This window comes from Odontesthes bonariensis, chromosome 24 (assembly GCF_027942865.1).
Source record: "Odontesthes bonariensis isolate fOdoBon6 chromosome 24, fOdoBon6.hap1, whole genome shotgun sequence".
Lineage (NCBI taxonomy): Eukaryota > Metazoa > Chordata > Actinopteri > Atheriniformes > Atherinopsidae > Odontesthes > Odontesthes bonariensis.
In genome coordinates, this window is record NC_134529.1 from 3,811,404 (window position 1) to 3,825,927 (window position 14,524).

General features: G+C 40.0%; 1 protein-coding gene across 1 annotated transcript in view; it reads right to left on the reverse strand.

Annotated features, from left to right (window-relative positions):
• The window catches only part of LOC142375061 (serine/threonine-protein kinase D3-like), a 63,282-nt gene that overhangs the window by 32,379 nt on the left and 16,379 nt on the right, over positions 1–14,524 (reverse strand). Inside the window, exon 3 of the mRNA XM_075458980.1 lies at positions 3,412–3,550. Within this exon, the coding sequence (XP_075315095.1) occupies positions 3,412–3,550 (139 nt within the window). The remainder of the gene's footprint in view (positions 1–3,411; positions 3,551–14,524) is intronic.

Consider the following 14,524-nt stretch of genomic DNA (forward strand, 5'->3'; position numbering starts at 1 on the left):
GGACTTGACTTGACTTGAGACACGATGACTTGAATGACGTGAGTGTTATTCAGTTCATGTTTTCAGTTTGAATGTAAAATTAATAAATTCATTAAAAAAATAACATGGATTACCCGGTAGGAGCGCAGGCTGAGAATGGCGTCATGATTGGATCCCTACCCTGTCAATCAGTCATGCCCTCTCTACATACCTTAGTGTTTATTGGAGAGAATAAACTCATATCAGATATGCATCAACATGTCAGCGGGACCGAGAGTCGTTGTCTTAGGCTTTCATAATCACCATTTTGACGGCAAAAGACAAACAGCTCAGTGCAAGACATGCGGCATCAACATCTCAGACAGCCAGACGACAACTTCCAACTTTGTTCGTCATTTGAAGATCCATTCTGACCAGGAAGTGCTCGTTAAATTAGCTAATATTATCCTGTTAGCTTAGTCGGTAGTTAGCTAACGTTAGCTTGATATGATACGGGGTGGACAGGTTGGACACATTGGCCAATGATGATTACTGACAGTTACTTATATCTTTGTGTTTTCACTTTATTAAGATCAGATTCTGCAGGTAAAATTGCAATAATAAGGGGACTTGACCAAGAAAAAATTACTTGAGACTTATTTGAGACTTGAAAGCTAAGACTTGAGACTTGAAAGCTAAGACTTGAGACTTACTTGAGACTTGAAAGCTAAGACTTGAGACTTACTTGAGACTTGAACGCTAAGACTTGAGACTTATTTGAGACTTGAAAGCTAAGACTTGAGACTTATTTGAGACTTGAAAGCTAAGACTTGAGACTTATTTGAGACTTGAAAGCTAAGACTTCAGACTTACTTGAGACTTGAAAGCTAAGACTTGAGATTTATTTGAGACTTGAAAGCTAAGACTTAAGACTTATTTGAGACTTGAAAGCTAAGACTTGGGACTTACTTGAGACTTGAAAGCTAAGACTTGAGACTTACTTGAGACTTGAAAGCTAAGACTTGAGACTTACTTGAGACTTGAAAGCTAAGACTTGAGACTTATTTAAGACTTGAAAGCTAAGACTTGAGACTTACTTGAGACTTGAAAGCTAAGACTTGAGATTTATTTGAGACTTGAAAGCTGAGACTTGAGACTTGAAAGCTAAGACTTGAGACTTACTTGAGACTTGAAAGCTAAGACTTGAGACTTATTTAAGACTTGAAAGCTAAGACTTGAGACTTACTTGAGACTTGAAAGCTAAGACTTGAGACTTATTTGAGACTTGAAAGCTGAGACTTGAGACTTGAAAGCTAAGACTTGGGACTTACTTGAGACTTACTTGAGACGTGAAAGCTAAGACTTGAGACTTATTTGAGACTTGAAAGCTAAGACTTGAGACTTATTAGAGACTTGAAAGTTAAGACTTGAGACTTATTTGAGACTTGAAAGCTAAGACTTGAGACTTATTTGAGACTTGAAAGCTAAGAATTGAGACTTATTAGAGACTTGAAAGCTAAGACTTGAGACTTACTTAAGACTTGAAAGCTAAGACTTGAGACTTACTTAAGACTTGAAAGCTAAGACTTGAGACTTAATTGAGACTTGAAAGCTAAGACTTGAGACTTATTTGAGACTTGAAAGCTAAAACTTGGGACTTACTTAAGACTTGAAAGCTAAGACTTGAGACTTACTTGAGACTTGAAAGCTAAGACTTGAGACTTATTTGAGACTTGAAAGCTAAGACTTGAGACTTAATTGAGACTTGAAAGCTAAGACTTGAGACTTATTTGAGACTTGAAAGCTAAAACTTGGGACTTACTTGAGACTTGAAAGCTAAGATTTGAGACTTACTTGAGACTTGAAAGCTAAGACTTGAGACTTATTTGAGACTTGAAAGCTAAGACTTGAGACTTATTTGAGACTTGAAAGCTAAGACTTGAGACTTACTTTAGACTTGAAAGCTAAGACTTGAGACTTACTTAAGACTTGAAAGCTAAGACTTGAGACTTACTTAAGACTTGAAAGCTAAGACTTGAGACTTATTTGAGACTTGAAAGCTAAGACTTGGGACTTACTTCAGACTTGAAAGCTAAGACTTGGGACTTACTTAAGACTTGAAAGCTAAGACTTGGGACTTACTTGAGACTTGAAAGCTAAGACTTGAGACTTACTTAAGACTTGAAAGCTAAGACTTGAGACTTATTTGAGACTTGAAAGCTAAGACTTGAGACTTATTTGAGACTTGAAAGCTAAGACTTGGGACTTACTTAAGACTTGAAAGCTAAGACTTGGGACTTACTTAAGACTTGAAAGCTAAGACTTGGGACTTGCACATGTGTGACTTGGTCCCATCTCTAGTGTTGAATCACAGTAAACCCAAAACTCCTTCAGGCTTCTACAACTAGTGCAACACACGTATTTCAGCTTTAATAACACGTGTTTGTCTTATGTGATTTACAGACCTTTTTAGCTTTAAGTGCTAAAATCAATGCTGTTCTGAAAGAAAACCAGGAAAATACAAACAATGGAAGCATTTAGTGGGAAAACACAAGCACCGAAGAGAGTTTTTTCCCCTTTTAAAGTCGATATTTACTTCTCTTTTATCCCTTTTCATACAGCACACACGGCGCTCTCAGGGTAATGTCTTTCAAAAAGTGTCTGAAATCTAATAAATCAAGGACCACAGCAGCTAAATCTGGCAGGTGGGTGAGTGATTTAAGCTAATTCTGAAAGCATCAAGGTTGCATTTATGTTGGTTTCATGTCAACTGAAATTACATTTTCATTATTTCATTATGAGACCGACTGCACCTGGAAATGTCAAGAAGAGGAAAACTGAATATTTTAGACATTTAGAGTTTGTGTAAATGTCTAAAAAAGGTATTCAGTTCATTTAAATATAAAATATAATAATAGATTTCATTATGATGGTCCCTAGATTTAAATTTAATGCAGTTTTGCCATGTTAAATGCTGGAAACACCTGTTTTCTCAATAATTTTGATTAAATAAAGGTAAAAGAAAACGTGCAATAGAGGATGAGATTCATTTCACATTAATTTAAGTGTTTATTTTACTGATAAATACTGATAACAGTCGGAGATCGCAGTGAAGTCTCAGCAGCTGGAGAACAGTAAGCGATTATCGTGAAGAATAATCTAAAAAAAAGAGGAAAACTGAATATTTTAGACATTTAGAGTTTGTGTAAATGTCTAAAAAAGGTATTCAGTTCATTTAAATATAAAATATGATAATAGATTTCATTATGATGGTCCCTAAATTTAAATTTAATGCAAATTTGCCATGTTAAATGCTGGAAACACCTGTTTTCTCAATAATTTTGATCAAATAAAGGTAAAACAGTAAGCGATTATCGTGAAGAATAATAAAAAAAAGAGGCGGGTCTGCAGATGTAATCCGAGCACAAAGATGTCTGGAGGGGAGTTTCTTACCGGACAAAACCACCTCAACCAGGTCGCCCTCGTGGATTTCCTCCGCCGAGGTCAGGCGCTGCAGGATGTTGTCCGAGCTCAGGTCGTGACGGAAGAGCAGGATCTTGTCGTACATCCCGAAAAACCCACATTCGGGGAACTGAGGAAGGAAAAAGAGACGATGTTACTGCGACACAACTGAAAGTGGGGAAAAGAAAGAAAGAAACGGCCCTGAGCTCCACATCATGCGCTCCACCTGACGTTAAATGAAGCGAAAACACTGAAACGGACTCAGCCCGCATGGCACCAACCTACCTGCAAAGCGCTTTAAAAAACTCAACATAAATATAGCTGCGAGAAGCTGTTTTACACGGAAAAACCCTTTAACCCCAATCCCTGATAGGGGACATTTTTCTCCATTTGGGGTGTACTTTCTCCTCTAATTTCACACTGTAGATAGTGATACTCATCATATTGGGTCCAGTTGTGCATTTTTGACTATTTTTTCGAATTTAAACATCATATACAAAAAAAAAAACAAAAAAAAAACTCAATTTCTGAAAAGGGACATTTTGGTCCTCTTAAAACGACCTAAAAACATCATATATTAATGTTATATTAATATAAATATTTTCTTCCACTTCAGTTCTGATCATAACTACCAAGTTTTCAATTATTTTTAAAAAAAATGAACCCTTTAGATGCCAATTTGAACTTTTTAGCCCAAATTTGAAGCCTTTAGGTGCCAGTATTTTCAAAATATGGAATGCAAAGTGGAATTATTGAGTAGGGATCATTATGGTCTGGGATATGTCAATGATTAGCAACAACATTGATTTTTAGGGATTCTTAATTTTTTTGTTATGCCTGATTTGAAAAAAAAAAAAAAACTCCTTAATTTCTGAAAAGGGCCATTTTCGTCCCCTTCTAAAATGATCCCCAAAATACCATATGTTAATATTTTGTTCCACTTTTTTTTTCATAAATCTTTTCTTCCACTTCAGTTCTGATCATAACCACCAAGTTTCCAATGTTTTAAAAAAAAATAACCCTTTAAATACTAGTGTATATGAGGTAAACACCAATTTCTGTTAAAAAACACACACAAAAACTGCTGTATTTTCAATGTATGCAATGCAAAGTGAAATATTCTATGGGGGATCATTAGGTCTGGGATATGTCATTGATGAGCTACAACATCAGTTTTTACAGCTTTTTAGTTTTTCTGCAGTGGCAGATTACAGAAACGGCTCCCATAGACATCCATTATAATGAATATGAAATTTAGAAACAGATTTTGGTAAAAGCAGAAGTCAGAGACCTGAGAGTTTAGCATATATTCTATATTTAAACAGGAGCTACTTGTTTTAATATACCTTTATTTGTCTTTTCAACCCGTTTGTTTTAACTTTTATGTGTAGTTTTACATTCTTCTTATTTAAGACCATCTTTAATGAGCCTTTAGGCATCAGGAATCAGACTGAATACTGATTTTATGACCTAAAAAACTCCCGTAAAGCAGCTTTAACCTCTGTGCTGAACAAGCGTGTTACAGGTTACTTTCAAAGGGACAGACGATGACAAAGAGAGAGCTAAGAGCTCATCTGAAGCACAGGAGCCCCACTGGGCTGTGTTTTATAACCCCTTTTAGTTTTAATTTACACAGGCTTTAGTGGGCCTTTTTAGTCCAAAATGATGACAACTCGAGCAGTTCTTTGATAGTTAACACCCGAATTTACCAACCAGAAACAAGCTGAACAGGATGGTGAAGAGAGCAGGAAAGCACTGGATTATTGGAGATAATGCATCAGGAATCTGAGTTATAAAGAAGATAAAGAAGGGTTCTTTTATCCTGTATGAGCACAGTCTGTTTTTCCTGCCTGGCTGGACGGTAAATGGTCGATTCTGTGTGGAATATTTGCTCCATAAAGCACTTTGAGTTACACTTTGTGTTTGAAAGGCAGCACAAATAAAGTTGAGGTGGGATCGATATGAGGAACCTGATGGGAAAGCACCAGCCGCCAAAACTCTGCTGAAATACTTTCACACCACAGGCTCCGTTTGAATTCTGTGTGAAGATCTGAATTTCCTGAAAGTTTGAAGCTTTTCTCAGCAGCTGCAGCTCACTTCCTCTTAATGAGAAACCTTAAAAAGGCATGTGGTTGCAAGTCCACGCCTGGGTCAGCATGTAATGCTTCTTATCCATTTAGATTTCAGCGTTTTACAGGATCTGCAGGCTTTAAGTCTCAGACCCTTTCACCCTTTCGTGGCTTCGCTACCAGTGGATGCAGCAGCTTCGGTTGGCTTATGTTTTGGGATTAGAGCGGCAGAAATGGGAGTCGCAGCTTCATAAGTAAAGAAAAACCCTGAACTATCCCTTTAACGAGCTGGGCACATCATCTACGACCAAACCTACATTCTACCAAGAGACAGAAACAGCTTTTTTCTTCGTATTATGATGAATAAATGCCCTTTAACTGCGCAGATGACCCTGCTTTGCACTCATTTTACATCTGCTGTACAGTAGTGAAACTCAGACCACAGACGGTGCATGAAAGTCAGGTGTTCATGGTATTTATGCCCCGAAGCTTATAAACCTTAAGCAACAGCCAACTATTGCTGCGTCTCTGCATCTCTCAGGTTGTGATCAGGGAATTGAAACGCTTTGTGAATTATTGGCGACCTTCTGGGCCTTTTTGGGAACTTACACAAACCACAAAATGGTTCTCCAGGAAAAAGTCAGACCTCACAATCTCTTGGCCCTATTTTCTCTCCCTTCGTATCACTGCCTGCTGCCGCCTGCCGACAGCCGCGCCTGTTACGGTGTTTGCTGCCTACACGCTCCGGCCCGATCTCTGGTGGCTGTTAAAGAAGCACCTAAATAAGGTTACAGAAGACCTCACTGAATCCTGGAAACCCTCCTTCACTCCCATTCTGCTCTCTCAAACCAGTCCAGTAACGTTGATGTGATCCGGATAATCAATCCCACGATACTGGAGGAGATCCCTTTAAAAAAAGTGATGATTTTAAATATCTTATAAACAGCCGGACCATTAAAAAGCATCGAGACAGAAGTGAAGCCTGGACAGAACCTCAGAGACGCAGGATACGGATAAAATGCATCCATTTATTTCTTATCCACTTACTCAACTTTCTTCCTTTTAGGTCTAAAAGCTGCAACTATTCATCATCTTATTCGTTATCTTATCAAATCCGGACTTAAGTTGAAACGTTGTAAACATGGAGCCTAACTTACCTCCTAAATCTCTGCAATCTCTGCTGGTTTGGAGTGAAATATCTCAACGAATAATGGCTGTAACGACTTTATTTTGCAGCACCATCGTGCCGTATTCTTTGAGCTATCCGTGAATATTTACAGAAATATTGGGATTACAGCACGCCGGCAGCTGTTTGCTCTTTGGAATCAGCAGATTATGTTCGTTCTTATGGACAGTTACAAAAAACATAAGCAAAAGTTGGATATAAAACAGTCAATTCAGATTATAATGGACTCATTAACGTTTTCTTCCTTAAGTGTCCAAACTTTCCAGCTGGTCACATTAAAGCAATTCATAAAAAGTTCATATTAGTTTTCGGTTAATTCAAATTATCATTAAGTGGTTAAAAAGTTTGAGATTTATTTGTAAGGTCTCGGCTGCCCAGTGATAAAACACCTGTGAGTGATTTTAAATGATTCGTTGTGAGGAGAACATTTAAAGCTCAGCTTCGGATCCCGATTCAATCTGTGAAATGCAAATTCAACTCTTGCAAATTCTGTCCCCCATCCTGATAACGGACGGGAAAAAAGATTAAATCTCAGGTGGCTGAATCCAAAACAAACGCAGCTGAAAGTGAGATGCCGTGCGGCAGCTTCTTCAGCAGCTTCTTCTGCAGCTTCTTCTGCAGCTTCTTCAGCAGCTTCTTCTGCAGCTTCTGCAGCTTCTTCTGCAGCTTCTTCTGCAGCTTCTTCAGCAGCAGCTTCTGCAGCTTCTTCAGCAGCAGCTTCTGCAGCTTCTTCTGCAGCTTCTTCTGCAGCAGCTTCTGCAGCTTCTTCAGCAGCAGCTTCTGCAGCTTCTTCTGCAGCTTCTTCTGCAGCAGCTTCTGCAGCTTCTTCAGCAGCAGCTTCTGCAGCTTCTTCTGCAGCTTCTGCAGCAGCAGCTTCAGCAGCTTCTGCAGCTTCTTCTGCAGCTTCTGCAGCAGCAGCTTCTGCAGCAGCAGCTTCAGCAGCAGCAGCTTCTGTAGCAGCTGCTTCTGTAGCAGCTTCAGCAGCAGCAGCTTCTGTAGCAGCTTCAGCAGCAGCAGCTTCTGTAGCAGCTTCAGCGGCAGCTTCTGCGGCAGCTTCTGCGGCAGCTTCTGCGGCAGCTTCTGTGGCAGCTTCTGCGGCAGCTTCAGCAGCAGCTTCAGCAGCAGCTTCTGCGGCAGCTTCTGCAGCAGCTTCTGCAGACGGGCAAGTGGAGCAGCTTCCTGCCCCGCGTCAGCAGGATGTCAGCAGGATGTTAGCAGCGTGCAGGTAGCGTGCAGAAGGTATCCTGCAGCTCGCACCGCCGGCAGGAAACCAGGCGACAGGTGACGAAGCAGAACATGTGATCCGCACACAGTGAAAGAAGCTCAGCCATAATTCATGACAGACTTTCTGACACTGCACCACCGCTCAGACAAGTAGACTCTGACTGACAGACGGAACCGCAGCAGCGGGGCAGTTTGTCCAGGAGAAGAGACAACAGCTGCTGGCTCGTTTCTGTGCTGAGCCGACTTCACTCCGATGTTAAAGTCTTTTAAAGTAACAGATTATGTGTCAACAGCCCCCCCAAAAAACACTGAAGACGAGCTGTGATTGGACATTTTCTGTGTTGCATCTCTTTGTTATGCTGTAAACTTTCATTGTGGTTATTTTGTATTTCTTTATTTGTGGTGTCATTGTCTTTTTGGGTCTGAAGTTCATTTCTTTCATCATTTTGCATCTTTTTGCATCTCTTTCTAGTTGTTTTTGTCTCTCTGTAGTCTTCTGCATCTCTTTGCATCATTAGATCCGTGTCATTTGAATCATTTTTGGGTTGAATTTTGCCTGTTTTTGTCTCTCTGTAGTCTTCTGCATCTCTTTGCATCATTAGATCCGTGTCATTTGAATCATTTTGGGTTGAATTTTGCCTGTTTTTGTCTCTCTGTAGTCTTCTGCATCTCTTTGCATCATTAGATCCGTGTCATTTGAATCATTTTGGGTTGAATTTTGCCTGTTTTTGTCTCTCTGTAGTCTTCTGCATCTCTTTGCATCATTAGATCCGTGTCATTTGAATCATTTTTGGGTTGAATTTTGCATGTTTTTGTCTCTCTGTAGTCTTCTGCATCTCCTTGCATCATTAGATCCGTGTCATTTGAATCATTTTGGGTTGAATTTAGCATGTTTTTGTCTCTCTGTAGTCTTCTGCATCTCCTTGCATCATTAGATCCGTGTCATTTGAATCATTTTGGGTTGAATTTAGCATGTTTTTGTCTCTCTGTAGTCTTCTGCATCTCTTTGCATCATTAGATCCGTGTCATTTGAATCATTTTGGGTTGAATTTTGCATGTTTTTGTCTCTGTAGTCTTCTGCATCTCTTTGCATCATTAGATCCGTGTCATTTGAATCATTTTTGGGTTGAATTTAGCATGTTTTTGTCTCTCTGTAGTCTTCTGCATCTCTTTGCATCATTAGATCCGTGTCATTTGAATCATTTTGGGTTGAATTTTGCCTGTTTTTGTCTCTCTGTAGTCTTCTGCATCTCTTTGCATCATTAGATCCGTGTCATTTGAATCATTTTGGGTTGAATTTTGCCTGTTTTTGTCTCTCTGTAGTCTTCTGCATCTCCTTGCATCATTAGATCCGTGTCATTTGAATCATTTTGGGTTGAATTTTGCCTGTTTTTGTCTCTCTGTAGTCTTCTGCATCTCTTTGCATCATTAGATCCGTGTCATTTGAATCATTTTTGGGTTGAATTTAGCATGTTTTTGTCTCTCTGTAGTCTTCTGCATCTCTTTGCATCATTAGATACGTGTCATTTGAATCATTTTGGGTTGAATTTTGCCTGTTTTTGTCTCTCTGTAGTCTTCTGCATCTCCTTGCATCATTAGATCCGTGTCATTTGAATCATTTTTGGGTTGAATTTTGCCTGTTTTTGTCTCTCTGTAGTCTTCTGCATCTCTTTGCATCATTAGATCCGTGTCATTTGAATCATTTTTGGGTTGAATTTAGCATGTTTTTGTCTCTCTGTAGTCTTCTGCATCTCTTTGCGTCATTAGATCCGTGTCATTTGAATCATTTTGGGTTGAATTTTGCCTGTTTTTGTCTCTCTGTAGTCTTCTGCATCTCTTTGCATCATTAGATACGTGTCATTTGAATCATTTTGGGTTGAATTTTGCCTTTTTTTGTCTCTCTGTAGTCTTCTGCATCTCTTTGCATCATTAGATCCGTGTCATTTGAATCATTTTTGGGTTGAATTTAGCATGTTTTTGTCTCTCTGTAGTCTTCTGCATCTCTTTGCATCATTAGATACGTGTCATTTGAATCATTTTGGGTTGAATTTTGCCTTTTTTTGTCTCTCTGTAGTCTTCTGCATCTCTTTGCATCATTAGATACGTGTCATTTGAATCATTTTGGGTTGAATTTTGCCTTTTTTTGTCTCTCTGTAGTCTTCTGCATCTCTTTGCATCATTAGATCCGTGTCATTTGAATCATTTTTGGGTTGAATTTAGCATGTTTTTGTCTCTCTGTAGTCTTCTGCATCTCTTTGCATCATTAGATATGTGTCATTTGAATCATTTTGGGTTGAATTTTGCCTTTTTTTGTCTCTCTGTAGTCTTCTGCATCTCTTTGCATCATTAGATCTGTGTCATTTGAATCATTTTTGGGTTGAATTTTGCCTTTTTTTGTCTCTCTGTAGTCTTCTGCATCTCTTTGCATCATTAGATCTGTGTCATTTGAATCATTTTTGGGTTGAATTTTGCCTGTTTTTGTCTCTCTGTAGTCTTCTGCATCTCTTTGCATCATTAGATCCATGTCATTTGAATAATTTTTGAAAATGACAAAGTTTTGATCCTTTCACACTGCAAAAACTGATTCTTGTCACGCATTTTTTACACAACATAGCTTTTTCCAGCCAATATCAAGCTGGATTTAACCGGTAAGAAGGTATTATCCCAGCAAAGCAGCGAGATGCAAGACTGAGACCACTTGCACAACTTCCCAATTTAAGAATAAGTTTATTTCATAACATCACTGCCACCAAATCTATAACTGAATACAACCATCAGTCACAGAAGTGTGTTCTATGCCAGTGATCCAGATTATTGGACGGTCTGGAATCATCACATCGACCAGTCGTTCCATTACAATTAATCAAAGAAAAGAAACTAGAAGCAGCCATAAAAACCAGCACAAACAAACCTAACAAATATGCAGACTGGGTCAGATCCGAACCATAACCGAGTAAACTTCTGCTCGGCTGCCATGACGACACATTTTTGGACTCTGTCCAATCATGTAAAAGCCAGTCGTCATGCGATTTATTTCCCGAGGTGAGCGGAGAAACGCGTAGCGAGAGGACCGTTAATGGACAAGAGTGTGTGTTTAATACACACTGATCCCCTCTTTATGGTTAATCCTCCATTAACCAGGCTTAACCTACCACCCCCACCCCCCCCAACACACACACACACACACACAGACACACACACAACAGAAAACTGATCACTAACAACTCCACAGCCTCGTTTTAAACGTCAGGGTCGCAGAGGCCAAAACCTCAAGGCCCTGCTGTGACCTCTGACCTCTGACCCCCCCCCCAGGCAGAGGCAGAAAGTCTCATGTTAATGGATGGTGGCGGCGTTACATCCGCCACGTGTTCATGGAGCCCAATAATCCTCACCCTGAAACGGGGGATGAAACACTCGACATCCGGCCCACTAACACACACAAAGTTTATGTTAAAGCTTTAATATATCATCTCATGATTTTACAAAACATCAGCTCACCTGTTCGCCTCTTTGACATGAAGCTGTATGACATCCCATATCAGCAACATAATTTATGAACATCTTCTTACCCCCTGCTGCGTCCTGTGAGCCGAGTTCCAGCCTCATCAACACCAAAACGAGGCTGGAACTCTGCTCACAGGACGCAGCAGGGGGTAAGAAGATGTTCATAAATTATGTTGCTGATATGGGATGTCACACAGCTTCATGTCAGAAGAGGCGAACTGTCCCTTTAAGAATGCAACAACTGACATCATCATTAAAAGTGTGACTTTAGATCTATTAAAATGTTCCTGCAGCGGATCTTAAGCTTCCTGCGTTAAACCCAGCACGAAGCAGTCCGAGCTGCTGAGAATCAAATGGCATGAACTGCACTATACAGCACAACATTTATGTCATTTACAGTGGTTTGATGAGCTCGATTTAAAAGAAAATGGTGTGAAAGGTGCTTATATTTCCTCTTATGGCCTTATGAATTAAAACAAATGTTTATTTAAAAACACAAATGCTCGTAAATGAGTTGTGAGTTAGGCCTAAATGAGTTAAAATGAGGGGTTATTTCTACAAGCCTGCTGGACAAATTACTACATCAGCAAATACCAATTCAGCTCCAGATGTTAAAGCAGAAGGGAGAAGACTCTCGTACACATTTAAACAGCTAAAAAAGTATATTTGGAAGAGTTTTTAACGACAGAGGCAGAAAAGAGTCTCACGCTTGATGACTCCTGCAGAGCAGCTGTACACAAACAGGAAGTGAAATCAGTCTTTAAAACACTTCAAATCTTTTTTTGTCACACTTTTCCTTCAGTGTTTTCACTAAAAATCACCACAGACTGTAGTTTTTGTGACATTTAAACATCATGGAGGACTTTTTTAGGACTCACAAACAAACAGCAGCTAATCGCGTCACGTTTTTTCATACATCTAACAGCAGTTAAAGAAACATCTGGACCGGCAGCGACATGAAGAGCACAAACAGATAAAACTTCCGCTGACAGAAGCCGAGAGCCTTTCAGCTCCTATAAAGCTCTTCAACTCTGCGGCCGTACGCATGCAATTAGTCAGGAGGGACGACACGTGGACGCATTAATGGGAAATATGAAGGCAAACAGCTGGGAGTCTCTTTACCCAGCATCCGCCCGTCTTTGTCACCTCGCTCAGGAAACAACAGGAAGCAGCGCTGAGAGGGTCAAGGTTGCCAGAGTGTGGGAGCTTCATTCAGCCACTCGTTAGAAGGCCAACGAGTGGGAGCAAAAGCACACCACTCCTCAGTCTGCGAGGGGCTTTCATTCATAAAAAAAAGCTTATTTCACACAAAGTGAGTGTTTGATCTATGATTATGGCATTATTCTGAGGGTAGATATCATTTATGAATCCCTAAACTGCACTGATCGATGCCTTTCCAGTCAATAGTTCTACTAGTTCTCTCTATCTGTGGACTTGTGTGGACCGGTTGGGCTAAAAGACAGCTGCTCGTTCTTCATTTCAGGCGCCAAACTAGCTCCTAGGCAGGCAATTTGCAAATAAAACTGTGAACAAATGTCATACAAAGCGCTGCATCCATCCTCCAGCTCCTCCAGCTCAGATGGGACAAACAATCTGGCTTCCTCCAAAATGAACATCCCCAAAAACCTCCAGGCAGGCGACCAGGAGGCGTCCCATCCACCTCAGACCTCTTTAACATCCTGTTTGCACTGGATAAAAATGCCCCTCCAAAAATAAGTAAGAAAAACAACAAATAAAAGACGTTTTTGCTTGAAATAAGCAAAAAAATCTGCCAATGGAACTAGTGAAAATCAGCTTGTCAAGATTTCTTGAAATAAAATGTGATATTTGGGACTTTTGAGTTAAAAGTGATCTTTAAATTAGCTTAAAAACCTCTTCAAATGTCAAAAAAAGCTTGTTTCATGTGAAATCCGACTCAAAACAATTTGTTTTCAAGACTTTTTCATTTAACAAGATATTCCAGATGTATTGTCTTCAAACAAGTCCCTATATCTGGCTGAAATAGTGCTTGTTAGGCAGCTGTGTCTTATATTAAGTGTAATGAGATATTTTGACTAGAAATGAGACAAATGTACTTGGTAAGACTTTGATTTTTTCCACTGTGACAGTGGATCTCTTTATTGATCAGTAAAGAAGTTTCACCTGCAGAAGCCATCACATCTTCTGTCTTTAGTCAGCAGGTTAGAGTCGCACCACCTCCTACAGAAACCTTATTTTCACTTTCTGAAGTCACAAGGCAACACACACATGATTGGACTTATTCCGATCTTAAACCTACTGACTAAATTCAACAGTTTACATCATGGGGAATCACCTTTTTTTCTTCTAGGAAGCGGAGTGTGCAAACAGATTAATCACAGCATGACGGCAGTATGTCAGAAAAACATCCTCCCTCCTCACTGCTAATCGTACAGATTCACTAAGAAAATGTCTCTGCAACAGAAACTCAAACTGCTTTCCAAGCTCTGACATTTCATCGATAAGCTTCAGACCGTCAGCTGAACCAGGTCAGAGGAAAAAAAAAAAAAGGGAACTAAAATTAAAAACACATCTGCAGCAACCACAGAATGCCCTCCAAACTCCAGCTGACGCGATAAAGAAGACACTCGTTGTTCTTTCGATCCACGAGTTTCACCTTGTTAGTCATCTAAAACTTTAAAGCTTCTTCTGGTTTTGTCTTCAGGAGGTTTGTGACTCAACACCAGCAGGGATTCATCTCCTGATAGGGGCCCAAACCCCCGTTCTATGTCCCGGTTTAGTTTTAAAATGTGCACCGTTCAGCCTGTTTTTTTTTTAAACTACACCTCGTGTTTCCACCCCTCTATACGAGTCACTTTTCCTTCCTCCAGTGTGTTGCAGAACGCTTCTGCTCAGGCTCTAAATGCAGGCTGTCCGAGTTGAACATTTAGAGAAACCTCGTGCCTGAAGTGAGACTGTGACCTCGGTGTTAACCTCGGTGGTCGACCACAGGAAGCCGTCTAACCTGCCGGCACATGGGCGTACTTACCCCTCCAGCCTTTCTAACTTTCTTGGTTAAAGTTGTGAACAGTTCTATCTACGGCTGGGCGAGTTAACTCGATAATAACGAGTTAACTTGTTAATTATTCAACGCCGATAAATA